At 52.7% G+C, this 26,017-nt stretch overlaps 1 protein-coding gene and 1 long non-coding RNA gene across 2 annotated transcripts in view; both read right to left on the bottom strand.

The window, feature by feature from the left end:
- Positions 1-1,087: 1,087 nt before the first annotated feature.
- On the bottom strand, positions 1,088-5,193 carry LOC117888180. The gene is made up of 3 exons (XR_004648281.1): positions 5,115-5,193; positions 3,944-3,946; positions 1,088-1,098 (listed from the first exon to the last, which is right to left on the bottom strand). It is a non-coding gene; the product is annotated as an uncharacterized LOC117888180 (long non-coding RNA).
- Positions 5,194-11,827: 6,634 nt separating this feature from the next.
- NOS1 (nitric oxide synthase 1) overlaps positions 11,828-26,017 on the bottom strand; it is an 85,071-nt gene continuing 70,881 nt past the window's right edge. Inside the window, exons 19-29 of the mRNA XM_034791387.1 lie at positions 25,106-25,244; positions 23,618-23,696; positions 21,460-21,653; positions 20,634-20,803; positions 19,466-19,676; positions 18,527-18,614; positions 17,927-18,048; positions 16,873-17,021; positions 15,996-16,190; positions 14,541-14,659; positions 11,828-13,544 (exon numbers count right to left, since the gene is read on the bottom strand). Coding sequence (XP_034647278.1) covers positions 13,529-13,544; positions 14,541-14,659; positions 15,996-16,190; positions 16,873-17,021; positions 17,927-18,048; positions 18,527-18,614; positions 19,466-19,676; positions 20,634-20,803; positions 21,460-21,653; positions 23,618-23,696; positions 25,106-25,244 — 1,482 coding nt within the window. The 3' untranslated portion in view covers positions 11,828-13,528. The remainder of the gene's footprint in view (positions 13,545-14,540; positions 14,660-15,995; positions 16,191-16,872; positions 17,022-17,926; positions 18,049-18,526; positions 18,615-19,465; positions 19,677-20,633; positions 20,804-21,459; positions 21,654-23,617; positions 23,697-25,105; positions 25,245-26,017) is intronic.

The following is a 26,017-nucleotide window of genomic DNA, read 5'->3' as shown; positions in this document are numbered from 1 at the left end:
GAGTTCCCAACATGAGCCTGGGGTTCTCGATCTGAATTCGAGTTCCCGACATGAGTCCGGGTTCTCGATCTGAATTCAAGTTCCTGACGTGAACCCAGGTTCTCGATCTGAATTCCAGGTCTCGATCAGAGTTCAGATTCCTCTTTCGCTATGTTCTGCTAGCACTAAGATTGCTAGGCCTCCGTTTTTCGACTGGAACGCCTGATCGAAAAGGGACCCTGGCGGCTCCAGTCGGAACTGCCAACTGGGCCGTTAAAAGTCTGGTCGGCAGCACAACGCGGGTCAGGGGTTAAGGCATCCCTGCCTGCTCTAGCGCCACGTGGCTCCTTAAAGTGGCCCCTAGTCGCGTGGACAGCCAGGGAGGCTCCATGGCGCTGCCCCCGCCCTGAGTGCCGGTTCTGTAGCTCCCATTGGCCAGGAATCACGACCAATGGGAACTGCAGGGGCGGTGCCTGCGGGCATGAGGGCAGTGCACGGAGCCTTTCTGGCTGCCCATGCATCTAGGGATTGCAGGGACCTGGCGGCTGCTTCCTGGGAGCTGCGGTAAGCGCTGCTGGGACCCCGCACTCCTCCCCCAACACCCCAACCCCCTGCCCTCTGGGGCTACACTGGCCAAGGACAGCAACTGTGAGGGGGGTGCAGAGAAGGGACAGGCATGTTAAAGGGACTTTTGGGTTGCTGGACTTAAGACCCTGAGGGAAAAGGGACACTGCCCAACTTACTTGGGGGTGGGTCTTTTGCTCCTGGTTTGTGTTTATGAACCCTAGTTGCAGTGTTTTCCCAAATTAATGCTGAGTTACTTCCCTCCTTTTATTAAAAGTTATTGCTACAACCAGACTCTATGCTAGTGAGAGGGGAAGTATTGCTTCTTAGAGGCACCCAGGGGGTGGTGTGTAATTGTCCCAGGTCACTGGGTGGGGGGTCGAGCTGGTTTTGTGTTGTATTGTTGAAAAGGAACCCCTAGATACTGAACCCGGCCCTTGTACACATTAAAGGGTGGTCACCGTCAAACCCCTTTCTTTGACCCCCTTTGACTCCTTCCCAGCCCAGTAATACCTGAGCTTGGGGAACGTGCCCTGGAACCCCAGTAAACCACCCCTGGAAGAGGAGTATTTGGAATGGCTGAATCCAGCCCAGGGCTCTCTCAGCGCCTCTGCCCTACAGCCCTGGCACCTGATTCCCATTAACATGCAACTGCTAAAAAGATTTGTTTTTTCCTGGGCTGTATGATCTCCAACACTGAAGATTCCAGCCCATGAATCCACTGCCTGGGCCCTGTCTCAGGCCTCTTTTTCTGGGTTGGCCAAATTGGCCAATTGTATGAAAAAATGGCCCAGCTTTTGGAAGACCCAGCATTTCCCTTACTGCTGTTCTACCTTTCTCAGGGTGGGCTGGAGATGCCTCAGGCTGTGGTTTCACTGGCTGATCACTGAACCTTTGCCTGGACCTGCCCTTATGATCCTGTTCTCTACCCACCTCCATTCATTCTTTCCAGGGTTTTCCAGAGAAGCCTCTTGGACGGATGCATCCTTCGAGATGAGCCCCCAAGAGCTGCTCTAGGAACTGTCCATTCCCCACTTCCTCCCCAGGGTGTCGTACACTACTGTATCCCTAGCTCAGAGCGCCTTTCCATGGCCCACTTTCTGCACCTCACTCACTCACTCATCCACCATGAGCTTCCATGGACATTCGGTATCTTTGTTACAGCCCGTCTCTCAGCTGCATAGACGCTTTGCCTCAGTCCTGGTTCCATCAGGAGGAGGCCCTTAGCATTATGAAGGGCCCACAATTCCACCCCCCCTTTGGGTTGGCCACAGTTTCTCAAGTTCCCCGGACCCACTGTCTGCCCCTCCTTGCTCAGAGTGTTTAGGGGGGGGGCCTTTGACAGCGGGGGCTGCAGCTACACCCGTCCCCTCATTGCTGCCCCACGTTGAATTTTTAACTTGTTCTTTATCACCACTCTGTTCTTGCTCGGTTTCCTCTCTGGGGAGGTGGCGCTGCTGCTGCGCTCACTGCTCCTGCTCTGACGGGGCTGCTTCTCTCTCGTGGGTGCCATTCTTCAGCCTCCTTCTCCTCTCTGGAGCCTGAACAGTCTCTGCCTCAGCTGATAATGCTCCAGCTCTCAGGGCTAGCGCCTGGTAGTGGCAGGATTTCTGGGTTCGCTTCCCAGCTTTACCAACGATGCACTGGGCTAAATTCCCCACCCTCTGAGCCCCACTTTGCAAATAATGAGAGAGAAAACACAACTCACTTCAGTGTCTTCCAAACAGATTTTATCTGACCAATTCAGAGCCGACGATCTTCTCCTCAAGAAACTAAAGTGGTGTGACTCCATCTGGAACAGGAGAGACCGAGGGGCCAGCAGTGCCTGAGGCCTCAGGGATGGCAGAGAATTGATTAAGCAGGATAGGCCCTGATGATCCTAACAGGGGGATCCCTGGTCCATGGTTCAGAGGATCGTGAAAGAACTCCCAGGGTCCCTGCCAATCTGCCACTTCCTTCCCAACCCCAAACCTGGTGATCAGTGTGACCCTGAACATGAGCCAAGCCTCTAGCAATAGAGCATTCGCTGTACTGCCTCAGAGCACTGGTCCTTGTCATCCACTGTTCTGCGTGGCCCAAACCTGATGATGCAGAGGAAGGTGAAAAAACACCTATAATGCAGCTGAGCAGTTGTGCATCTGGGAGGAAAAATTTCATCCTGTCCTCTGCAGTTGGCCAGCTGAAGCCCTGAAGCATAAGGCTGATTATACTAATTATCTTAGTATTCAGGGCTGCAAGTGAGCTCATTACCATTGGAGCAAGACAGGGGGTCCTCCTAGCTCCTGATCTGGAAGGAGAACAGACTCAGGGACCTGCCCCGCTGGGGTCCCATGGGCTTTGTGGATGGGCGCCTGTCTCTCTTGCTATTGCTGTCATTCACACTCATGCTGTCTCTCTTGGTGTAGGCTGAAGATTCTCATGCACTGTGAGGCCTTATGCTCAAATAAATTTGTTAGTCTCTGAGGTGCCACAAGTACTCCTGTTCTTTTTGTGAGGCCTGTGAATTTTCACTATTATATCACAAATGTTACACTGTTCCAGGACATTGTCACAGGGCCCCCCAATCAGCCAGCCTCCAGTGGCAGGTGTGAGAGGGAAAGCAATGGAAAGAGGGAGCCACCCCCCTTGTGACACCCAGTGATTCATTGCCAGTGTGATACCACTTTTCAACTACTCTTAACCAAGGCGACAGCTGTGTTTCAACTGCTCTCTCCTCCTAAGAGAAACAATTTGGGACTAGTCACCTACCCAGCTCCCATCAGAACTGAGCCCTTCTCCTTCTCATTTACCCCAAGGCCAAAATGTTCAAAATAGATTGCTTAAAGTTGAACAACTAAGTCCATGTGTAGGCACCTGAATGAGTGGCTTGTTTCTAAGAGTTGCTGAAGTCTCATTGACTTCAGTGGGAGCTGTCAGTGCTCATCCACTCTGGAATCAGGCCAAAGTTACTTAAGTGCTTAAATATGAATGAGTGTCATTACAGGGCTAGGCACACACAGGTCACTTTTTTACTTCTTACAATTTGGCCCCTTGATCTTTTCCTTGTTTCAGTCTTTTTAATGTTCGTGCCCTTAGTTACTCCCCACATTATATTTTCTCTCCTGGTGCCCCATTTCCATCAAGAGACCCCTGCCTTTTCCCAAACCAGAACCCTGGATCTCAAGCCCCTGGAATTTAGCAGAGGTTTTGAATCCAAACCTGGATCTGAATCTAATCACCAGCTCCCATCTGTATAATGTGCTAAAAGAAAGTCACAAGGCCAAACATCCCTTGCCCTTGGGATATTTCAAATCCAAAGCAGAAATTTGCTGGATGGCCCCATCTCTGGTATCGACTCATCATGCATGCGCCAGATCAGGGAGCCTAGGAAGTCTCTCACACTCTCTCTTTTACCCCACACCCCCTAGGATTTCTGGAGAATGGATTCCACTGTCCACTATCCCCTTCTTAGCACCTTCACAAGACTCACTGCACATACCCACTAGGAGGTGATGTGCTTTGCTGCCAGGACCAGTCCCCTGTGCTATTGGCATCTCTGGGTCCATTAGAGATGGACCTGAGACCAACCCTCACATCCCAACACCGCAATCTTTGGGGAAAGGGTAGAAATCCAGCTTGGGATCAGAGTTCTGTGCCCCAGGCCCATCTCCAAGAGTGACCGGTCCCAGCAACTGGGAAAGCCCTGGTGGAGCTGGGGAAGCAGGATCTCTCATGGGGTAACTGCTGACCGGCCTTTGGGTTATTAGCCAGACCGTCCCCGCCCCAGCCTGGGACTGAGGGGCAGGGTGTGGTCCTGACAGAACATCCTGGAGAGAGGCGGTTATGGGCATTTTGACACCCCATTAATGAGCTCTGCCCTCTCTGAATTGTTCACCACTGAGATCTCTGCATCAGAGCCCACAACCAGTGCCAATCCCCCTTGGGGCTAGTTCTGCCCTTTTTATCCTAGTTCTTCAGGTTTCTTTGAAGCTTCCCCATGTTTAGGAGGCAGCCCTTTGTCTGTGGTGTGTGACTCCCACTAGCAAACACACTGCCCTGGGGATATGGGGTACTGGATCTGGATTTCGCTGGCCCGAAAGGCTCCATAGGTAACTTAATTGTTTTGGACATCGAGTCCTGAGATGCAAAATTTGGATCTGGATTCTGATCTTGAACTGAATGTCCCCAAAGTACGGGTATGTCAGGATCTGGGCTTTAGTCTTGGGCCTCACTCTATTCTATTCTTATTCCTGCCGAGAGAGAGAGAGAGTTTAAAAGCAGTTGTATCTAAGTAAAGGCATTTTATATCAGCTGACAGTACAGTAGGCATGGGTAACATTACAGCTACACAGGTATCCTGTCCATCTCACCTGCCCCCGCCGCCATTCTTTGTGCCAGACAAGTATTCCAGTTCTCTCTGGCATTGACTGCACTACGATTGTTGCAGCTCCAACAATGGATGGTGTCGAATAGACAGAGTAGGCATCTAACCCTGTTCAGTTTAGATGTTTTCTCAGTGTAAGTACCCCCGCAGAGTACCAGGACGGTGGCCATGGAAGTTGGAATCCGCTAAGGAGTGTGTAACAAGTCACCTGCCGAATCAACTAGCCCTGAAAATGGATGGCACTGGAGCGTCGGGCCCATACCCGGCCGTCGCCGGCAATGAGAGCCCCCACAGTGCAAACAGGGTTATGATGTAATGTTCAGAAACCAAGCAGCCCTGCAAGGAAGTGAGCATCTCTCACAGAGAAATACAAGAGATCTTACAGTTTTCTTTTTTAAAGTGCCAGCATTTTCTACGATTGTTAGTCAATGGAGGGACAATGGGATGTAGTGAGGTAGACAGGGCATTTTCAGTGTCAGGAACCCCACAAGAGAAAAAGAAAAACCAACTAACAAGACAGTCCAGTAGATTTAGTCCACTTTTTTATTTTGACTGTAATGCAAACAGGCATAGGTATTTTATTCCATAAAATCAAAAGATTGGAACTATACAGAGAGGTGCATGCTTTAGAACAGTGTGGATACCTCGCAAACAGAGCAGGAGTCAGTCCATGAGAGAGGTGCTGGAGTACATTGTATGAATGGCAGAGATTTTAGCAGCATTGAGAGCTCAGAGGTAGGGGAAACCATGTTTCTGACTGCTTAAAGCACTGATATGATCAAATACAACACCTGCCCACCCTCACTCCCACCCCCACCCCCACCCTCCTTCCTCAGAAAGAAACCTACATTTGAATCACATTTAATGCTACAAAATGTACCAATCTGTCCACCCACCTCAGGAAACAAAGTGAGAGTCAAGCCGATGCTCCGGTCTTAACTCATGGCGTTGTTTAAAAAATAAACGGAAGGCACAATGATACAAGGGGAAGGCGGAAGGGTCACGAGGCTGAGAGAATTTGGAAAAGATGGAGTTCCAGCAAACACGGGAAAACCCAGGACAGTTAGAGGATTCAGGAAACCTCTAGAATGTGGAGGTTTCACCAAACCTTTGTCACATTTCACAAATGTCTCCATTTCACTGTTGCGCCTTTGCTCTTCATGACACAAGTCATTTAAAAACCTGAGGTTTTCAAATCTGCCAAAGGGAATTGGATACCCAGTTCTTTTAAAATGAATTGGAACAGAGCACCCAAAATCCTTTGGGAGCTAGGAGAATTTCAGCCTGTGTTTCTAACTAGATGGGAGCCAGTGCCATACAACCAGTCCTGCTCGAAAGGCACTCTTGCCCTGCTCCTGGGGAACCACATACAGCCCAGAACTCAGACCCTGCCAGAGGCAAGGAGAACTCAATCTTCACCATTCTTCAGGTCTTTTCAAAATATAAGAAACCAGGGTTTCTGAGGGGCTTCCCAAATGGACTAAAGCTATTTCTTCCAGGTCAGGAGTTGACCCAAACTTGGGAGTTCCTGACATTTGTCTATTTTACAGCACTGTAACCAGAATTGATGTTTGGCCTGCGTTTTCTTGGCTTTCAAACCATCACTTCAAGGCTGCACATCAGCAAACCTCATTTAAGGAAGGGTCTGAAATGCATTCCTACATCAGAGGCATCAGAGTGAGTTTTGTTAATACACCATTCTATACCCCACAGAGACATGAATGGAGACATGCAGGCTTGTTAGTTAAAGGTGGATTTAGATACAGTTTTTAAAAAGTTGTTTTATTTCCCCTGAAGTTGGTAGATTTTTTTCAAATTTTGATTTTTTTTCAAGGTTTGTTTTGGACAAAATATTGAATTTTGACTAACCCCCTCCCTCCCAACTCTTGAAGCCATTTTTACAATCTCCTCCCGCATGTTTTTTGACCAGCTACAGTTTTGCTGGTCAAAACTTTGTCTAATTTTGAAATGTCGGTGAAAATTTTCAACACAAATGTCCCGATGACTAGACAGTATTTGGTCCTGCCATGAGGGCAGGGGACTGGACTCGATGACCTCTCGAGGTCCCTTCCGGTCCTAGAGTCTATGATGGTTTGGTTTTGCATTGTTCAGTGGGCTGCAGTTGTTTCTGAAAAGAAGTGACTGGATTCTGCTATGAACTCTGCACTCTTTAGCGGAGCCAAACCCAGCCTTGGATGGGTGCAATCAGCTCGCACTGGAATGGATGGGAGCAGTTCACACACATGCAAAACGTCTGGAACCTCATTAGTAAAGCTAAAGCTGCTTGTTGGTTGGCACTTGTGGAAACACAAACTTTTACATTTTTTGAACACGACTTAAAAAAAACCCATTTCTTTCAGACTCAGGGTAAACGCCCGAGCAGATGGGGCAGGGGTTGCTGCATTTATTGTCGGTTTTGCTGACTTCCCAAGCAGAGCTGGTTGAAAATTTTCTGTCAGAGCTGTGTTGCTGGTTGGAGAATTGAGTTTTTGAGTAAACTATTTTTTTTTTGGAGGGGGGCTCAAAGTGCCCACTTTCCATGGAAATTTTTGATTTTCATCAAAAAACCAATGCCTCAAACCCAAAATATTTGTTTTCAAAGTTTTCAGTATTTGAATTTCTGCCGCCCCCCCACCCAACAAAATCCACATTTTCCATGGAAACCCAGTCCCACCCCCACATATAGACAACTAGCTCTATTCAGTGGTGATTCAGAGCAAGCTGCTGCAAAGAACTAGCCAGTGGGATCCCTTAAACCAGCGGGGGACCCATACACAGATGGTTTTACTGCCTTTGAGTTGTGCCCACACAATCTTGCCCACACTTAGTGACATGAATGAGAAAGAAAGGTACCCTCATGTGTGATCAGCAAGTCACCGTAAGCAGATTTCAGCAGCAGAGAGTCTATAAACAACGTTTGAAATGAGCTTTGCGGCTTCTCGTCATTGGCCCTTATAGGCAACAGCACCAGTCTGGGGCATTTTAGAGTCCAGGCCGTGTTGTAACACTGACTCAGCAGGGAGAAGATAGGCACGTACTGTGATGTTTAAAAAGTTCAGATGCCATCCTCATATCTTTAGCAAAACCCAGAAAACACTGACCCCACTAGAGCCCATTTCAGTCCTGGAACGAAGCGCTTTAAATCCACTATCTCATTAGCTTTTCCCATCACCCCTGAAGTTTTAGTAAATAAAAGTTGTATGGGAGAAGCCAGAGCTGAAATTCCAGAGCCTGGGATAGATTTGGAACAAGATTATTAGGGAATAATGCATTGGTGCATGCAAAGCTGTAATCACTGTAACTGCTACTGCCCTCAGGCCCAATGCTGCAGAGTGACGATCGCCCCGTCTCCCACCAAAGCCAATGGACGTTGGGGGTCCTTAGTACCTCACAAGATTCTGCAATCTCAATGCAGTGCTGATTGGGGGTGGGATTTCATAAGCACTCAGCGTGGCCTTAACTCTGCTAGCGCTGATGCCAGTGCTGAAACTCCCCGCAGAAGCAAAATTAGGGCCATGCTGAGCGCCACCCATCTCTGTCTGTCCTGAGAAGGGCCATGATCCTCTAGGGAACTCTGCGAGTAATTCAGAAATGATAATAATAATTCCAAACCCAGCAACAGATCTCACTCTAGCAATAGCCACATCTATGGAGCCTGACAGTAGCAGCACCATTACCAGAGACCATAAAGTTCTCCTTCTCGGAATATCAGCAACCCCTGGAGAAGATCCTCCACTGGGGTAAATCAGAGCAACTCTACGCACTCTAATGGTGCTAGATAGGTTTACAGGAGCTTAGCATCTAGCCTGGTGTATTTGGCTAAGCTCACAGACACCTCAGCAAGGACACCCCCTTTGGCCCCCCATCAGTAATAACAAGGCCTCCGTGCACTGTGTGTGTCATATAGAGATTGTGCCCAGTGTGTACGTGCTGCTGCTTTTAAAGAGTTGGTCCTGCAAACTCTTCCTATTCACACAGCGCTCCGGGTAAATGATTGCAGAACGGGGCTCAGAACGTAGGCCAACTTCTGCTGCCATTTAGGTGGGTATACATTGACTGCCATTGATTCCTGTGGGAATTGACCGACACATCTGAGAGCAGAATTTGGCTCTTTAAGGTGAAGTTCCTTGCTCTCTGCATCCCTCAGTCTCTCCATGGGCTGGGATCATCGCTGGAGAGAGCCAGCTAGAAGGGGAGCAAGTCCCCAGAGCATTAGCATCCTCCTAGCTTTAGGTGCTTCGTGTCCCATTGCCATCACCAGAACCTACCTTTACTAAAGAGCTACTCCCCCCTTTTGCGTGGCTGAGCACGGGCTGGATGATAGGAAGGTCTCTCTAGCGAGAGGTGCAGGAAGGCCAGTCGGTTAATTGGTAACAGGCTAAGGGTGTGAATTGATAAGGGAGGAGAATAATAGTAAAATGGGGAATTGGTAACAGGCTAAGGGTGTGAATTGATAAGGGAGGGGAATAATAGTGAAATGGGGAATTAACAGAGGTCAATAACTAATCACTATTGAGTATAGATTAGGGGTAAGATATAGCGGGGAGAAGCTTCTCCTGCTGCTGCGGTTTGTCATCTTAGATTGTAAATTCTTTGGGAGCAGAAAGTGATCTTGTTATTTGCTCCCCTTCTCTAGGGTGCTGTAATATAAAGACTGGCCTGTATGTTGCCCCCTATCTAAACTTCCAAGAAGCTGCTGTGCGGAGGCAAAGCCTCGGGGACGGTCGCTGTGGAGCTGAGACTTAGTGGCTCATCAGTCTAAGGTAAAGCGTGGAGCTGGTCAGAAAAAATGGGGAGCATTTTTCATGCACAATTTGCAAATTCAAACAGTCTTGACCAGCTCTAGTAAGGACCCACCTGGCTGTTAACCCTTTGGAGTAAGACGTGAGCTGAGGCTCCTCCATGGCTGCACTTGCTGCGTTTTTAGCGTGGCTCATGGGTATATTGGACAGGAGGAGACACAACCCATCCTGCCAAAGCCAGCCTCTCTTGTCAGATACAGACAGGGAGCATCGGTACCAGCAAAGCTAATTCCAGAGCGGGGCTGGTACAGGAGCACAGGACTGAATGGGAAAATGAACGCGAAGGACACAGGCGAAAAGAGGAAGGGGTGAAGGATATGTCTTTGGGCATTCCTTTGCATTGATATTTCCAGGAAAGATGGGCCTGGCGCAAAGTTTGGATCCAAATTCAAACTCCCCCCAAGGTTTGTGTGGGGTGGGCTGAAGGGAGATGCTGGGTTTTGCTCTGGCACCTTACAGAAAGGTCAGCTTGGTGTGTGCTGGAGCCAGAGCCAAACTTCCCCAGTGTGTGGGATGGTGGGGGGGCGAAGGGCGGAGTGAAGGATCTGTCATCTCTTCCCCCGCCCCCAGGGGCTGGATCCCTACACAGATTTGTGAGGCACAATCTCGAGCAAAGGCATCCTTCTGCCCTTGATGTGTTCTTCATTCTCTCCTCCCATTGGCTTCCAGGGGACCAGGACATGCGGCTGGAAGGGTCAGTGCCTGCCTGAGCTCTCGGCCCCACTGAAGAGCTCCCTGCAGCTGGCTCGAGCTCTAGGCCCCGGTTACACAACAGTGACCAGGGTTTGTAACCAGCACATGGTACTGATGGCTCCAGCTGTGGTTGATGCCTGCACACCACCTGGGTAGTAACCATGGCAGCTAACCACACCTGCCCCCTGCTAGGGACCTAGGCTGGTGCAACTGGCTTAGCACCTTGGGGATGTGCAGTGTAGACAGGAGCCCGTACTCCCCCTCGTCGGGCTGGTCTCCTTCAGCCCAGCACTCTGTGCAGTGGGACAGCCCAGAATCCATTTCTCCATGAGCAGCGCTGTGTGCATGTCCCCATGGCCCGGTGGTCCTTGCGGAGGCAGTGCGGGGCAGCTGTTCAGAACACACTGGGGGCAAACACTGAGAGGCAGCAGGGCGGGTGCGGACATACAGTCGCTGCTGCAAATTGAACCGTATCACTTGTAACCACACTACAGCCATGATTTCGTAACTGAAGAGGGGCTTAGCCGGGGATCTTCATTCATCCTCCTAGGGCAGCACATTGGGCCACCCTCCCAGAACAGCCTGCATGCAAATTACCACAAGGTGGCAGCATTTGTGCATGTCCCTATTTAAAGTCCTGCTGGCTCTTAGTTGAGAAATACACTCAGAAGAGATGGATTGGGGCAGCAAAAAACCTGGAGTGGAGCTTTCCCAAAGTGCTGGGGCCTCTGGGCCCAGGGTTTTGGGTCAGATCCATCTGGGGTGGGCAGAGAAGGTAAAGACCAGGGACGTTGCTGTGTCAGTGGCAGCACACACAAGCGCCTACCAACACTGGAGGGTCTAGGCAGCAAAACCAAAGCAACCACGTGGTCACTGTGTAGCGTGAGACCACTGAACACGAGCTGAGGTCGAGCAGCCCAGCTGCCAAGTCACACTGAGGCTGGGGGAGGCTTCCGACCTTGCTGGACTCACTCTGTTAGAAGCTTGGCTCAGGGGGAGCCAGTGGCAGGTCCTGGGCTCTGAAAACAACCCCTTGGTGACAGCGGTTGTGGGGACCCTCCACCTTCGCTGTGCCCAAGTCCTGTCCCCCTCCGGTGGCAATTCCTTATGCTGTCGGCAGGAGGGGGGGCCAGTGCCTACCTGAAGGCACCACTTTGCTCTTGCTGCCTCAGTCTAGCCACAGTGGATGGCTACATACAGTGCAGGTGGGGGAAGGGACTAGGGCTCCCAACACCCCTGAAGAACCTGGCAACTAGAGAAAGTCTCCCCCACCCCCCGAAAGAGAGAGAGAGAGCCGGCCTGGGGTGGGTGGCAAAGTTCCTACCTGGAAAAGGGGAGTGACTCTCAGGGGCTGCCAGCTCTGTAGCAAGTATCAGGGGTAGCCATGTTAGTCTGTATCTACAAAAACAACAAGGAATCTGGTGGCACCTTAAAGACTAACAGATTTATTTGGGCATAAGCTTTTGTGGGTTTTTACCCACAAAAGCTTATGCCCAAATAGCTCTGTAGCAGTTCCTGTAAGAGTCTCTCCCGGGGCTGTATCTGTGCAGTGGATCTGAGCGGTCAGCACCTCAGAGCCTGGCATTAGACAGCACCAGTGCCTCTCTTCTCGGGCTTGCTCCCCCTCTCTCCTGAGAGCTCCCGGCCCAGAGGCCTTGTGCAATTTGAAGAATGGCACCGTGCATGCAGCAGGCAGAGTGGGCATGGAGAGGATTTGGGGCTTTTTGCAGAGTGGAGGTACCCGGGGCTGTTGCAGCCAGCCTGGCACGAGAGCTTTGCAGCTCCTGGAGGGGAGGGGGGGGCGTTGCTGAGAAAGGACATCTCACAAGATCACGCTAGGACAGACTTGCCATGCTTTGAATATTCAAGGCAACTGTTACTCATTTAATGGGGCGTTACATGGGGCTCCCAGAAGGCCTGGTACCAGGGGTCAGGAATGGCCGCAGTAGACCCCATAGACCGGCTACTTGCTGGCTTCCTATCAACCTTTTTTATAAGCAGGTGCTGCTTGGACCTGGGCAGAGATGGCTTCAGAGCTACTCCGCCTCCCAGCCTTGTCACCTTACATGTTCTCTTACCTTGCTGGAGAGGACTCACGTGCCCACCGCCAGCGTCCTGTTAATCCAGGGAAGCTACAGGACGCAACCCACGCCCGAGTCACAATCTTTCCTCCAGGGATCTCAGCTAATCTGTAGCCCTCTCATGCCGGCTGGCCACATTTACCCTTAACTCCCATTGCAGGCTGGGGAGGTTTGGATGCAGAGTGGACAGTACATCCCCTGCTTCCCCGTGACCAGAGAGCACCCCCGTGCTGCCCCTTTGCAGAAGCACCAGCCTGCACCTGCACACTGCCCGTGAAGACTTTTGCACCAGCAGGATCAGCACAGGGCACACAGGCAAGAGAGGACTGAGGACGGAGCCAAGAGGGGGTGGGGTGTGGGACTGATGATACAAACAGCACAGAGCTCACTTAGGTGAATTGTTACCCATTGAACACAGACAAACCCCACCCCTCAAACAGAACAAAGCTCTGGTGCCTCCATCAACAGCAAGAAAGGGGGCAGGGCAGCACTTCCTTTCCATCCAACTTCCCCCTGGGCCAGGCCCGGAGCGGCCAAAGCAAAGCGAGGAAGATGCAGCCATTCAGCCAAGTGCCACGTTGAGGTGGGGAAAGGGGTCTCGGGCAAAACAGCTTCTCTCCAGTCCTCACTGCCCGGATCCCCCCACTCCAGCCCCACCCCCCCAAACACCAAAGAATGCAGATGATCACGAAGGTGGTGATTTCATGCAGCCGCGAAACGCCCTCGTCGGACCGAGCGAAGAAGAAACGTAGTTTCGTAAGAGCCACTGCGGATTATAAAGCCATCGCACTTCAGCGGGGGACTCCGAGGAGGGAAACAAGGAGTGAAAAGAAACCGCCACAGGACGACAGAGAGAGAAAGGAAAGGGAAATCATCATCATCGGGACACGACGACAGGACGAGAGACAGAGCACTTTCCGTGGGCAGGTCCCGCAGAAAAGGAGCCGCCGTGTCCGTGTAAATACAAAACCCAGCGCCCTCCGGCTGGAGAGGGGTGGCTGCCACTGCAGCTGGTTTGGCATCCCGTCTGGGGCAAGGGGTTCTGGTTATGAGCAGAAAACCCTGCAAGGGAAAGGGGAGAATGACTAGCTACCAATGCTCCCTTCCACGCTTAGCCCAGCAGCCCCCCTACTGGCATGGGACAGCTAGCGTTTAAATGCCCTGAGCACATCTGGCCACCAGCCAGCTGAGATTCAGCATGGAGCCAGTAAAGCCACCTTGGATCCCAATGGGTATTCTGCCATTTGGCTTCAGTGTGAACGGGATCGGGTCTTCAGTCCTTGGCTGGGGAACCGGCCATCTGGCTCCCCGGGTAGCCAGCAAGCTTGCCCCCCTACCAGGTGTGCAGCCCAAGCGCTGGAGAGCTGCAGGTCCCAGGGAGCCTGACAGCCCGCCCTGGTTTCCATTGATGAAATCGACACATTCCCACAGAACAAGTCAATTCCATCTGGTCCACACTAACCCCCCATTTCGAACTAAGGTACGCAAATTCAGCTACGTTAATAACGTAGCTGAATTCGAAGTACCTTAGTTCGAACTTACTGCGCGTCCAGATGCGGCAGGCAGGCTCCCCCGTTGGTGCCGCGTACTCCTCTCGCTGAGCTGGAGTACCGGCGTCGACGGCGAGCACTTCCGGGATCGATCCCAGAAGATCGATTGCTTACCGCCGGACCCGGAGGTAAGTGTAGAACTGACACGTTCCCACTGAACTTTATTCCATTGGGAAATTTTCAACCAGCTCCAGTTGTGCCCGCCCACTCGTCTGTTGTGCCAGGCGCTCGTGGTATGGAAAAGGCTGTGTTCGCAGAGACAATGGGTCAGATTCACCCTGGCAATTCCTTCCGGAATGGATTTAGCCCACTGAGTCGATTGTTCTCTCCAAGGAACTGTACTGCAGCTTTGTCTCTTTCTACTTTTCGGATCAGAGGCCTGTTCCCGGCTCTGCTATTACTGGCTTCATACATGCAAATAAATCAAAGGATCCTTCCGAGTTTTATTCCACAACCCACGCGCGTCTAAGAAACAATAGCGCAGGTTAAAATAAGCACGTCAACTCACTCATCCGTGTCCTTTTTGCTTTCCTCAATGAAGGCAATCGACTCAGATCGAAGGCGGTTAGTCACTTCATATGTACGCAAGGTGACTCCAAAAATATCCTCGTGGTATCGGTTGTCATCCTGAAAGCAAGGACAGCAGAGGCGACTACACCCTTCTCCCGGTGCCATGCAAGTTGTTATTATGGTATTTCTGTAACACCCAGAGATGCTAGCTGAGGTGGGAGGTGCTGTGCAGACGGAGTGTGGGACAGTCCCTGCCCCTAAGAGCTTACAGGCTAAACAGGCAAGAAAGGAAAAGCCTACAAGGGGAAACTGAGGCACAGAGCAGGGAAGTGACATCTCCAAGCTCACCCAGTAGGTCAGGGGCAGAGCCATGATAGAATCCAGGTCCCTTGGCACTCTGTCCAGTGTCCACTATACCGGGCTGCCTCTCTCAATGGCTACTGGTCCACATGCCTTAAGGTTAAAAAATAGAGAAAGCGAGAGAAAGCCCAGGGGAACTGGAGATTGTACTACAGCCTAACAGGAACATTGCCCTAGTGAACAGACTGCAATGCACGTGTACCAGTGCCCTTCACGGGATGGAATCAGAACTGCCTAACTGTATGTCATAGGCCTTATACTGCTAACAACTAGAGGAGCTTCCCTGTTAGCTCAAATGGTAGAGGCCTGTGCTTATGCCATAGTAAGATCTGCATGGCCGGATTGTACAATACGTGACAACCATGAAGATACTAGGTGGCCACAGATTTGCTACACTTGCTTATTACAGTGAGGACGCTCTAGCCAATTTTTAGATAGGTAAATAACATGCGTGGTGGGTAAAGGCCATTAGCTGGCTGGACGTTGCCTACTGTTCCAGAGACATCTCCTGGGTAGAGCCAGCACTGCAAAAGGATCCGGAACTGCAGCTTGTACTGGCATTTCGCTGGCACTGGAGTGCTAGGCCAGCGGTGGGTGAAGTGCTAGTGTGGACAAGGCTAACGGGGTTAATCTGCAGAAGCAGAGCTCCCCGAGAAGCTGGCCCCGTACGGACAAGAATTCTTCCGGGAACCAGTCCTTTGCGCAGACTTGCTCCCTCAGACACCCTCCCTGTGCTGGGCCTAGGCCGGCCGGTAACGGCAAGAACCATTCTGCCGATTTACAGATTGAAGGCAAGTCCCAGGCCCCTATGGCCTGCTGCAGGGGCCTGGTCCTCTGGTAGCTCACCCATCCCCCAGCTCCTTTGGCAAGCCAGGGGCCCGGGAGGGTCGGTAGAGCACATGGGCAGAGCTGGGCAGAGAGCTGGGCCCATGAAGTCAGGTCAGGAGGCTGGAAGGGGTGGTGCCTACTGACCACTCCCAGAGCTCGTGGCCGCCATGATCCCATCATCAGTGGCTGTGCAAGAGGAAGCCCTGACGACGCCCTTGGCTCAAGCTGGCGCTGCCCTGCGGCAGGCTGGGGAGGGCCTACTCACCCTCAGCTTGCTAATGAAAGCGCCAGCCTGCTCCACGGACAGCTGGCCCTGCTGCTTCACGATGCGCTGAATGGCCTTGAAGACATCCCCGGCCATGGTGACGTCCCCGCACACGTAGATGTGGCCTCCCTGCTCCTTCAGCGCTTTGTACACAGACTGAGACAGCTGCTCCTGCAGCACGTCCTGCACGTATTTCTGGGGGAGACAGGAACGGACGTTGCACAGCCCCTGTCCCCCACAGCTCCCAAAGGGCCCAACCCAGCTTTACACGCAGGAGTCACTTCACCCCTCCATCCATCGGCGCAGGGCAGCCACCTCTGGGGTGGAACACGGCAGCCATTTAACAACGCACGGCAATGCTGCACAACTGTTTGGGAAGGGAACTGAAGACAGTGCATACTCGGAGGTGCTAAGTGCCAGAAACTCCAGCTGAAGTCAGTGGAAGTCCCCAGCTGCACAGCACCCCGGAAAAACAGGCTCCCAATGGGACTCAGCCAGGGCCCTGGGGTCAGTACTCGGCTAGGGGAAAGCGCCAGAGGATTGTTAATGTCCACAAGTGGCTTTAGGTCTCCTTTGAAAGGGAGAGAGTTGGAGAGGGCTGGATAACGGGTTTGAGGGCTATAGTGCCGTAATTGCCTTCCTGGGGATTCTTAAACGGGAGATTCATTGGCCCACATAGCTGTGAAAAACTCGAGCGCAGATCATGTCCTCAAACTAGTTCAGGCAAGTCCCTCCAGGTGACTGCATGAGAGGTCAGACACTTCCCCTAGTGGCTGGGAGAATCCACAGCCCTGGGGATGCCGGAGCTCCGCTCACCATCTGCGTTAGACTGGTCACGGCGACTCAGGGCTGAACGTAGGTGGCATAGCAGGGTTACCTTTGGTTTGTCTGGTTCCCGGGAATAGGCTGTGTACAGCTCTTTGAAGATGCCTTTGTTTTTGGCTAGGAGGGTCTCCTCTTTGTAAATGTGGTCGATCTTGGACTGTCGGCACCCAAAGACCAAAATCATCGGACAGGGCTTCAGTGCTGGAGCAGAGAAAGGTGGGATAGCAGTGAATCACGGAAACCATCCCCTGCACCCCAGTTCCCAAGCCAGGGTTCGCACACACCCTCCTGCGCCGAGTGGGCACGTAGAGTGACCAGACAGCAAGTGTGAACAATCGGGACAGAGGGTGGGGGGGAATAGGAGCCTATATAAGACCCAAAAATCGGGACTGTCCCTATAAAATCGGGACATCTGGTCACCCTATGGACATGTGCTGTGCTTGGATTCCCTCTTCGCCTGCTGGGAGGAGCACTCTGAGGGAGGCTATTTGGATACGTCGCTCTGTTCCCTGGGACAGCAGATGGCAGAGGGGGAAGGGTAGAAGGTCCGAGAGGAGGTACTTGGGGAGTCTGTGTAACCCCTCAGAGCCGTACGCATGGATCCAGGGTCCCAAGTAACTAGCGCTGGGTGAAACAGGTCAGGCTTTTTGGGTGGGAAATTTAAGAAAAAATCATTTTTGTTTGGTTTTGCAATAAAAAATTATTTTTAACCAATTTAATTTTTCATTGAAAACCTGGGGAGAATGGAATGAAGCGTAATCTAAAGAAAAGAATCCGTGACATTTTTCATTCAAAAAAAAAAAGCCCAGTGGAAAAATGTCAAACCAGCTCTACGTTAGGTCATCTCGCGGTCAGCGAAACAGCCATGGCAACACATACGCACACACCACCGCAGCCATCTCCCACTCAGCCTGACGCCCATCCCTGGAGCCAACAGAGCGATTCTATTAGCTGCAAGTAAGAGGCTCAGTCCTCACAGGACCAGCCACTGGAGGGCGACGTGATCGCATGCTCTCAGCAGGGGTACTGCACTTGGCTTCGCAAGGATGCTGGGAAGGCACTCGCTCACCCCCTTACTTACCAGAGGCTCAAGGCCTCAGACCCACCTTTGTGCTCGATTTCAAAGAGCCGCTGCTGCCAAAAACTCCGGAATGGGGCGATTCCTGTACCTGGGCCAATCAGGATGCAGGGAACCTGGGGATCTTGTGGCATGTGGAACCCAGGAGCTCTGGACAAACAAGTTCTAAAGTTAGTGATGCCCCTCATGGGCCAAGGCCCAGGCTGGGTCAATGAAATCCTTGTGGGGGTAGAAATGGAGCTCAGACATGCAAGTGCAGAAGTTTGAGTGTGGAAGGCGGTGGCAAAAAGTGGCCTTTGAAGCAGAGCGCATGGTAACAGTCCATGCCGCGCTCTCTTCTGTGACCCCTGGCTGTTCAGGGGCATCGGGCACCACATCCCGCCCCATGCTCTGTACAGTGCTGTTGCAGACTGCTCTACGGAACAGGGCCTCAGCCCCTCCGCTGTTCCGGGTGAGAAGGCAGCTCATTGGTAGAAAGCCCTGTTAGTGCTGTGAGAGCACATGGTGGGCTACAGACAGGGATTCGCGGGCTCTCTGCTGTGAATAGCTGACAGATCTGTCAGTTTTGGAATGGTCTAAACCCTCCCTGGCTCTCGGGGACTCCACGTGCAGTGAACATGCCACTCACCCTCTTACAAAACAGGGCACAACTTCATCAGCCTGTATCCGGTTGAACCAGGAGGAACAGACCCCATGGTGTATCGGTCCTTCCCCATCTAGGAGAGGAAAGGAGGAGAGGGTTTGTACCCTGCCCCAGTCCTGCTGAATGGATCGCTGCAGAATGCCCTGGCCATTTACCTCCCTGCACCCAGCGAAATGCTCTGCCCAAACCTCCCCCAATCTGACGTCAGCACTAACGGCAGCCAACCTCTCACTTGGGGTCAGACTGGCCAGGCTGTGAGTGGTCCCTGGGACCAATTCTGCTCTTCAGAGCAGGCTGGACCACTGCAGCACTCAGGACGGGCTGGCTTCCCCCAGGCAAACATCAGGGAGGTGCCATTGGCCTTGAGAAGATGGTAATAGGTTTCTGTGCCACCCCGATAGTCTCCTGCCAACGCAAGCAGACACCACGCTTGGCAGTGCTGCGTGGAAGATGAACGTTCAGCATTTCTATAAGCTTCCCAGAGGTGGGAAGCAGGAGAGACACATGCTTGCGTGAGGGGGCCTGGCCCATCCACCCTGGGGGCCGATCTGGAGTCTCTGCTCCCCGCCACCCACTGGTGTGAGGCAGCTAAGACGAGCGCATGCAACCGTTGTGCTGCGCAGTGCAGAGCGGCCTGGAAGTGCTGGAAAGCCGCCGGTTTCTGCTGCTGCATCTGGCTGCCACAGCCCCCAGCCCTACCCCAAGGGAGCCCCGTGTGAACAGGCAGCCAGGTTTTAACGAGGGATTCCCCCGTCCCCAAACACACAGACGTTAATGGCCCCATATGTTAATGGCCACCGCCCACCGTGCAAATGGAGATGAAGGCCCCATCTACGTGGCCACCTAGCACAACGCCATGGGACGGCTCTAGCTGGTCGCCACCACCCAAACCATGAGCCCCTTGCAGCGCTGCTGGCATGGTACCTCTAGTGCGGTAGGAGAGCACGGCCACGGTGAGGTGCACCTCGTCCGGTGACATGTCGGGGGAGGAGCTGATGGAATAATAGCGAGGCTGCAGCACGGGCAGTTGGGTGAGCAGCAGGGTGGAGGGCATCTGCACAGACGGGAACTCCTCTAGCACCTCCACTATGGTGGGGTTCTTGGACCATTTCCATTCCTCGTACTCCTGCAAGCCCTGAAGCGCGGGAGGGAAAGGACAGGTGGGCTCCTGTTCTAGGCCAGACACATGGTATCACGCGGGCCCCACGGCAGGGTGGAGCAGACGAAAGGGAGCTCTGGCTGGGGATGCCAGGACGCGTGGCTGCAACTGCCTCTCACAGGGCTCGAGGACACCCAGGGCTCTAGCCCCGATTGCCACCCATCCTAGGGCCTGCTCCTCAGGACTCGAATGTTCCTGACGGAGCCTTCAGTGGATTCCGAGCTACTCCCATTATACCGCGAGCGTGCCGCACAATCACAAGGGATCCCGGGCTCAGACACTCTCCTACACACACACACAGCAGTAGTGGTGCAAGACACCCATGCTGATTTCCAGGGAAGGAGGGTCTAGAGATCAGGACAGGGAGTCCGGAGCCGTACACTCAAGGCCCAGCTCCGCCACAGACTCCCTGTGTGATCTTGGGCACGTCACTTAATTTCAAAGCCCGCCTCTGTAAGACAAGGAGCTGCGAGGTTAAATTCACTGCGCATAAAGCACACTGAGGGGGGCTACATCAGTGCAAAGACGTTGATCCATTAAACTGTCAGTAGCCCTGGGTAAGGAGCCAGTGCGGGAGGCCACGTTGATCAGGATGGAAGAATGCATCTTGGGGACATGTCATTTCCACAGGCTGCATTTCTGTATGAACCGCCCAGGACTGCAGGGGAATCCTGCTCCAGGATCTGAGAAGGCAAGTCATTGACAGCAGTTTACATAGACAAGCTTTCCTCAGCCAGATTCATCCAAAGACATTCAGGAGGCAGATAGAGAGGTGTAGTGTTCATCGAGAGGGAGCCATCTCTCTCTCTTTCTCTCTCTCTTTTAGGGGGAGGGGGCGTTCTCTGGTTACCACTGTCTGAGGTTAAGCAGAAGCATTGGGCAAGTAAACCTCCTACATTAGGAAGAGGCTGCCAACCAGACCTACGGATTTACCTTGCTAAGGACCTGCAGACGTTTCTTCTCCTTGTCGCTGGTGGCCAGTAAGGCAAACTGCTGCAGCAGCAGCGGGGTGGGAGGCGTGGTGATGTCCAGGTAGCACTTAAACGCCTGGAAGATGGTGCAGGGTGGGATGCGGTTCTCATCCGTCCAGTTACTGATGACACCTGACGAGAGAATCCAGTACAATGCAGTGATCAGCTGAGCCTGCCAGCCCACCCTGGGCAAGCCAATGAAGGCTTTGACTCCAGTGGGAGACAATGAATGAGGAAGGGCTAGAAAGATGAGTCTGGCATGATCTCCTGGGGCTCGCTATGACCTCACCTTGTACAATCGGCCACACTAATGATACAGTGTCTGGTTCTCCCAGTCTTGTATCGCTTTGGGAAGAGAGCATTTGCCACCCGCTTAGCGCAGGGCAATGGAGCATCAGGCCCATAGAATGTCCAGTATGGAAGAGCTCAGTGCGTCCGGCCAATCAACACCCTTTAACTCTACTTTCCATGGACCAGTTGTTCAGGTCTTGCATCCTAGGTACCTGAAGAGGTTTCCACTGGTAAGAGGGAACAGAAAACCCTCCCCTACGGCCCTGCTCTTCCATGACACGGCTGCTCTGAGCACCCTACAGCCCCAGAGTGCAGCTCAGCTGTGGATCTGGGCCCCCTCTCTCATGTCGAAGAAGCTAAAACCAGCGCTACAAACCCTACAGTCCTTATGGGAATGCACCAGGGAATGGGGTCCAAAACCCCCCAGCTAGGATCCACATGGCACCCAGAGACTCTGCAAGGGGGGCAGGGAATGGGGTCCAGCTGGCCCTGGTTACCTAAAGCTGTGCTCCTCTCCTCCAAGAGCTCCACCTTCACCAGCTGGTTGGCTGGGGGTGCATCCTCGAGTCTCTCCATCAGGGTGCTGACCAAGTCCTCGTGGTTGCCTGGAAACACTCCCAGGTGGTCTCCAGGCTGGTAGCGCAACTCCTGCTGCCCGTTGGTGTGAAGTCGCAGGAAAATTGTTGACCGACTGCAAGGGGGGGGGGGGGATGAAAAACAAAACAAACCCAGCACTGTGACGAGCCCTCTGGACCACTGTAAGCCCTCAGCTAACGGGGCCCAGCTCTGGGAGTTGTTTCTTTAGGTGTGATTTTCTAAGGAGCAGGAAGGAGGGCACAGGAGCAGCCCAGAGTCTGCCCAAATGATCGTATGTTTGAACTAAGGAAAAGGAAACAAGAACGGGAGCTTAGGAAAGAATCTGCCCTCTGTTCAGACCTGGCCTCCCGCCCCACCCTCCTGTGGTGGTGTTCTCCACTGCTAGCCATTCTTCTGCACACCGCTTGGAAAACTGAGCTCGCTGGCCCAATGCTGTCCTTCGTGGAACTTCCGCATCGCCTGGCATGCCATGAATGCAGCACCCTGCCCCTTTCTCGCACTAGCACGGTTGGTGTCAGCAGGAACGTCTCAAGGAAACCAGCTGGCCCCTGACCGGCTGCAGCGCTAGCAGCAGAAGCCCATGTACTGTTCTGGTGTGTCACATCAAAGGAGTGGGCCACAAGTGTCCACGAGGAGAAACTTCACTGAAGTGCCTGTGGCCCTACTGTTGTAAAGCACGTGGAAGTGAGGCCAGGTCTCCACTACAACTTACTTCGGTATAACTATGTCACTAGGGGATGTGCTGCACATGCAGGCGTACCGAACTAACCGCCGGTGTGGACAGCACTAAGTCAACAGCTTCTCCCACCAATATAGCAAAGGTGAAGCATATTCAGACACATTACGGCTGGGGATACGGTGGGATGGTCTGCATGGACAGGAGCATTCTTGAGATACCCGTAGAGGATTCACTACATTGGATGCTAGGGAACATTCACCACCAAGTTAGAAGTAAGGTTTGTAGATTAAAGATTAAAGAGGCTAGGACTTTTCAGCTTGGAAAAGAGGAGACTAAGGGGGGATATGATAGAGGTCTATAAAATCATGAGTGGTGTGGAGAAAGCGAATAAGGAAAAGTTATTTACTTGTTCCCATAATATGAGAACTAGGGGCCACCAAATGAAATTAATGGGCAGCAGGTTTAAAACAAATAAAAGGAAGTTCTTCTTCACACAGCGCACAGTCAACCTGTGGAACTCCTTGCCTGAGGAGGTTGTGAAGGCTAGGACTATAACAGGGTTTAAAAGAGAATTGGATAAATTCATGGAGGCACCTGGCATTGGCCACTGTCGGTAGATAGAACATTGGGCTGGATGGACCTTTTGTCTGACCCAGTCTGGCCGTTCTTATGTTGTAACGCAGGGCACACTTTAGGCCTGGCCTGGTTGGTTGATTCATAGATGCATAGATTCTAGTACTGGAAGGGACCTCGAGAGGTCATTGAGTCCAAGTTCCTGCACTCATGGCAGGATTAAGTATTATCTAGACCATCCCTGACAGATGTTTGTCTAACCTACTCTTAAATATCTCCAGAGATGGAGATTCCACAACCTCCCTAGGCAATTTATTCCAGTGTTTAACCACCCTGACAGGAACTTTTTCCTAATGTCCAACCTAAACCTCCCTTGCTGCAGTTGAAGCTCATTGCTTCTTGTTCTATCCTTAGAGGCCAAGGTGAACAAGTTTTCTCCCTCCTCCTTATGAGACCCTATTAGATAACCTAAAACTGCTATCATGTCCCCTCTCAGTCTTCTCTTTTCCAAACTAAACAAACCCAATTCTTTCAGCCTTCCTTCATAGGTCATGTTCTCAAGACCTTTAATCCTTCTTGTTGCTCTTCTCTGGACCCTCTCCAATTTCTCCACATCTTTCTTGAAATGCGGTGCCCAGAACTGGACACAATACTCCAGTTGAGGCCTAACCAGCACAGAGTAGAGCGGAAGATACTTGGAATTAAGAAGTTGGAGAGAGCTGTGTGTGTGTCACGTGTATGCACCAGGGCAGACTGTGTGTGTGCCTCATGGATATATGGGTGAGATGTGTGGCTGTCAATCCTACCTGGATTTTGGGCTCTGCAGATTCTGGCGCGTGAGAAGCCGGGCGGCATAGACTCGCTTTTTGTGAATACTGTACAGACCTGCGGATGAGACGATCCAATCAGATGAAAGCGGCGGAGACTGGCGAGGGCAGGCTGGCTGCCCCCAGGTCTGACTGGGCACCACCACATTCAGCATTTCAGAACCTGGTCTGGCATGCAGCAGCCGAGTGATTCCAGGGCTGCCCTGGCTTGGGGCCTGCTGCTCCACCCCACGGGAGACCCACAGGGCCTTTGCTGGTAAGCTTCAGGGAGCCTTCGGGCAGGGCCGGCTCCAGGGTTTTGGCCACCCCAAGCAGCCAAAACCAAAAAAACAAACAAACAAAAAAAAGCCGCGGCCGCGATCTGCGGCGGCAATTCGGCGGGAGGTCCTTCACTCCGAGCCGGAGTGAGGGACCGTCCATCGAATTGCCGCCGAATACCTGGACCTGCCGCCCCTCTCCCAAGCGGCTGCCCCAAGCACCTGCTTGAGAAGCTGGTGCCTGGAGCCGGTCCTGCCTTTGGGGCCACGTGAAAGGAGCGAATGATTGCAGCAGCTCCCTGCTCTCAGCAGGTAGGTAACCAGGGGGATGGAGGAACAACCACCACCACCAGCCGCATGCACATACACACACCTTTCATTCCTAACACAACACATGCCATCTGGTTGGCAACTGGGCATCTGAATTCAGGAGGAGCCGAGGCAGCACTGCGTTTACCAGCTGCAGGAGCCGCTCTATGGTGCTGTGTTTTAGTGGGTGGGCCCCACCCTGGGCTACGCCATGGGAGGGAGAGTTTTAAACAGGTGGCATAGAGCACTCCTGGATTTCCACTTCTTCCGCTTCCTCTCAGCAATGAGTGCGTCTGCTCTGCAAGAGGCGGGAGCAGCAGGCAGGCCGGATTCAGCGCTGCCCTAGCCTACCACTGCCCTGGCACAGGCCCTCCGCCAGCTTGAGAGGTTGGCAGCTGCCTGTCTCCAGCCCCTTCCTCCAGCCGAGCATGGGCTTCCCACCCTGACTGCGGCTGGAGTGGGTGGTGAAGAGGCAAAACCAGACAGAACTTCAGTGGAATTCTCCTCCCAGGCCACAATGCGCCATTCGGGGGGAGGGGAGGGGCTTGAAGTTGAATGGGGGCCGGAGGGGCAGGGACAAGGGGGAGTTTTGTATCCAGCAACAGGGTTGGACATCGGGTGAAGGATATGGGAAGAAAAGAGAGCAGGAGAAAGGAACCAGAGGGAGGGAGGTGAGAGGGCAGGAGGGAGAGAATGGAGGGAGCAGGGACAGGGCACATCTGAGGGAGGGTGAGATATGGACAGGAGAGAGTCGAATACCCAGAGAGAGGGTCTCAGCAGAGCTCTGTCCAGGGTGCCCTGCACCCTTCCCCCAGGTAAGCCCACCACTGGCCCCAAGGATTGTAATCTGCCCCAGGGTCTGCCCCATGCTCAAAGCCCCCTGGTGACCAAGCGGCCGTACCTTGCGTGAGCTCGGGGGCCTCAGCCACGTAGGTCAGGCGGAACTTGCTCCTCTTCCAGCTCCGGTCGTTGCTGATGAGGGAGTTGTTGGCCTTCTCAATGTTCACGTCATCTCCCACACAGAACACGTCGCACGCTGCCTGCAGCACACACCAGGCTGTCAGGGGACCCCCCAGCTCAGCCAGGCCTTCAGCCCAGCCTGGCTCCTAGGAGGTGCCAGCGCCTGCTCTCGGCCAACACCCCTCCCACCCACATGATTACCTAAGGGAGGGCGGGACGGCACTGGCTAGGGTGTAGCACCATGCCTGGAGGCTCTGCGAGCTTCCCCCGGTCCATCTCAGGGGGATGTTCTGCCAGTGGTGCATGGGCACATCTCCTGTTCGTCTCAGCATCACCCCCTCTCCCCTGACCCACAAACACAGGGGATATTCCCTAGATCTTGCCCTCCTCAGTTGCACATGGGCTTAAACCAGAAGCCCAGTTCTGATCACCCCAGAGTTTGGGGTGTTTGGAATCTGAAATGGCCCTTTCTTTTTATAATAGGCCAGAGCATAGCCTTGGTTCCCACCACCTCCAGAGTTTGAAGGTGTCCAGATTCCACACCCAGGTTCTTTCGCCAGCTCTCGTGATTGGACCACAATTCACATGGTATCTGAGGTTTCTCTTTAATGCCCCAGCTCCTGGAGTCAGGTTATTACAAGAGACTATCCACTTTCCTTAAAAATAAAAGGAGTAAATGTCTAGTCCTCATGGTGTGGAAGAAAGCTTAAAGCCATGACCACTAATGGCTCAAGAACCAGAAGGCCAGTAAATGGAACTCAACGGTGACTATTTATTTAGTTTGGAAAAGAGAAGACTGAGAGGGGACATGATAGCAGTTTTCAGGTATCTAAAAGGGTGTCATAAGGAGGAG

This window comes from Trachemys scripta, chromosome 15 (genome assembly GCF_013100865.1).
Source record: "Trachemys scripta elegans isolate TJP31775 chromosome 15, CAS_Tse_1.0, whole genome shotgun sequence".
NCBI lineage: Eukaryota > Metazoa > Chordata > Testudines > Emydidae > Trachemys > Trachemys scripta.
Note: the sequence above shows the minus strand (reverse complement) of the source record. Positions and strands in the feature narration are given on the sequence as shown.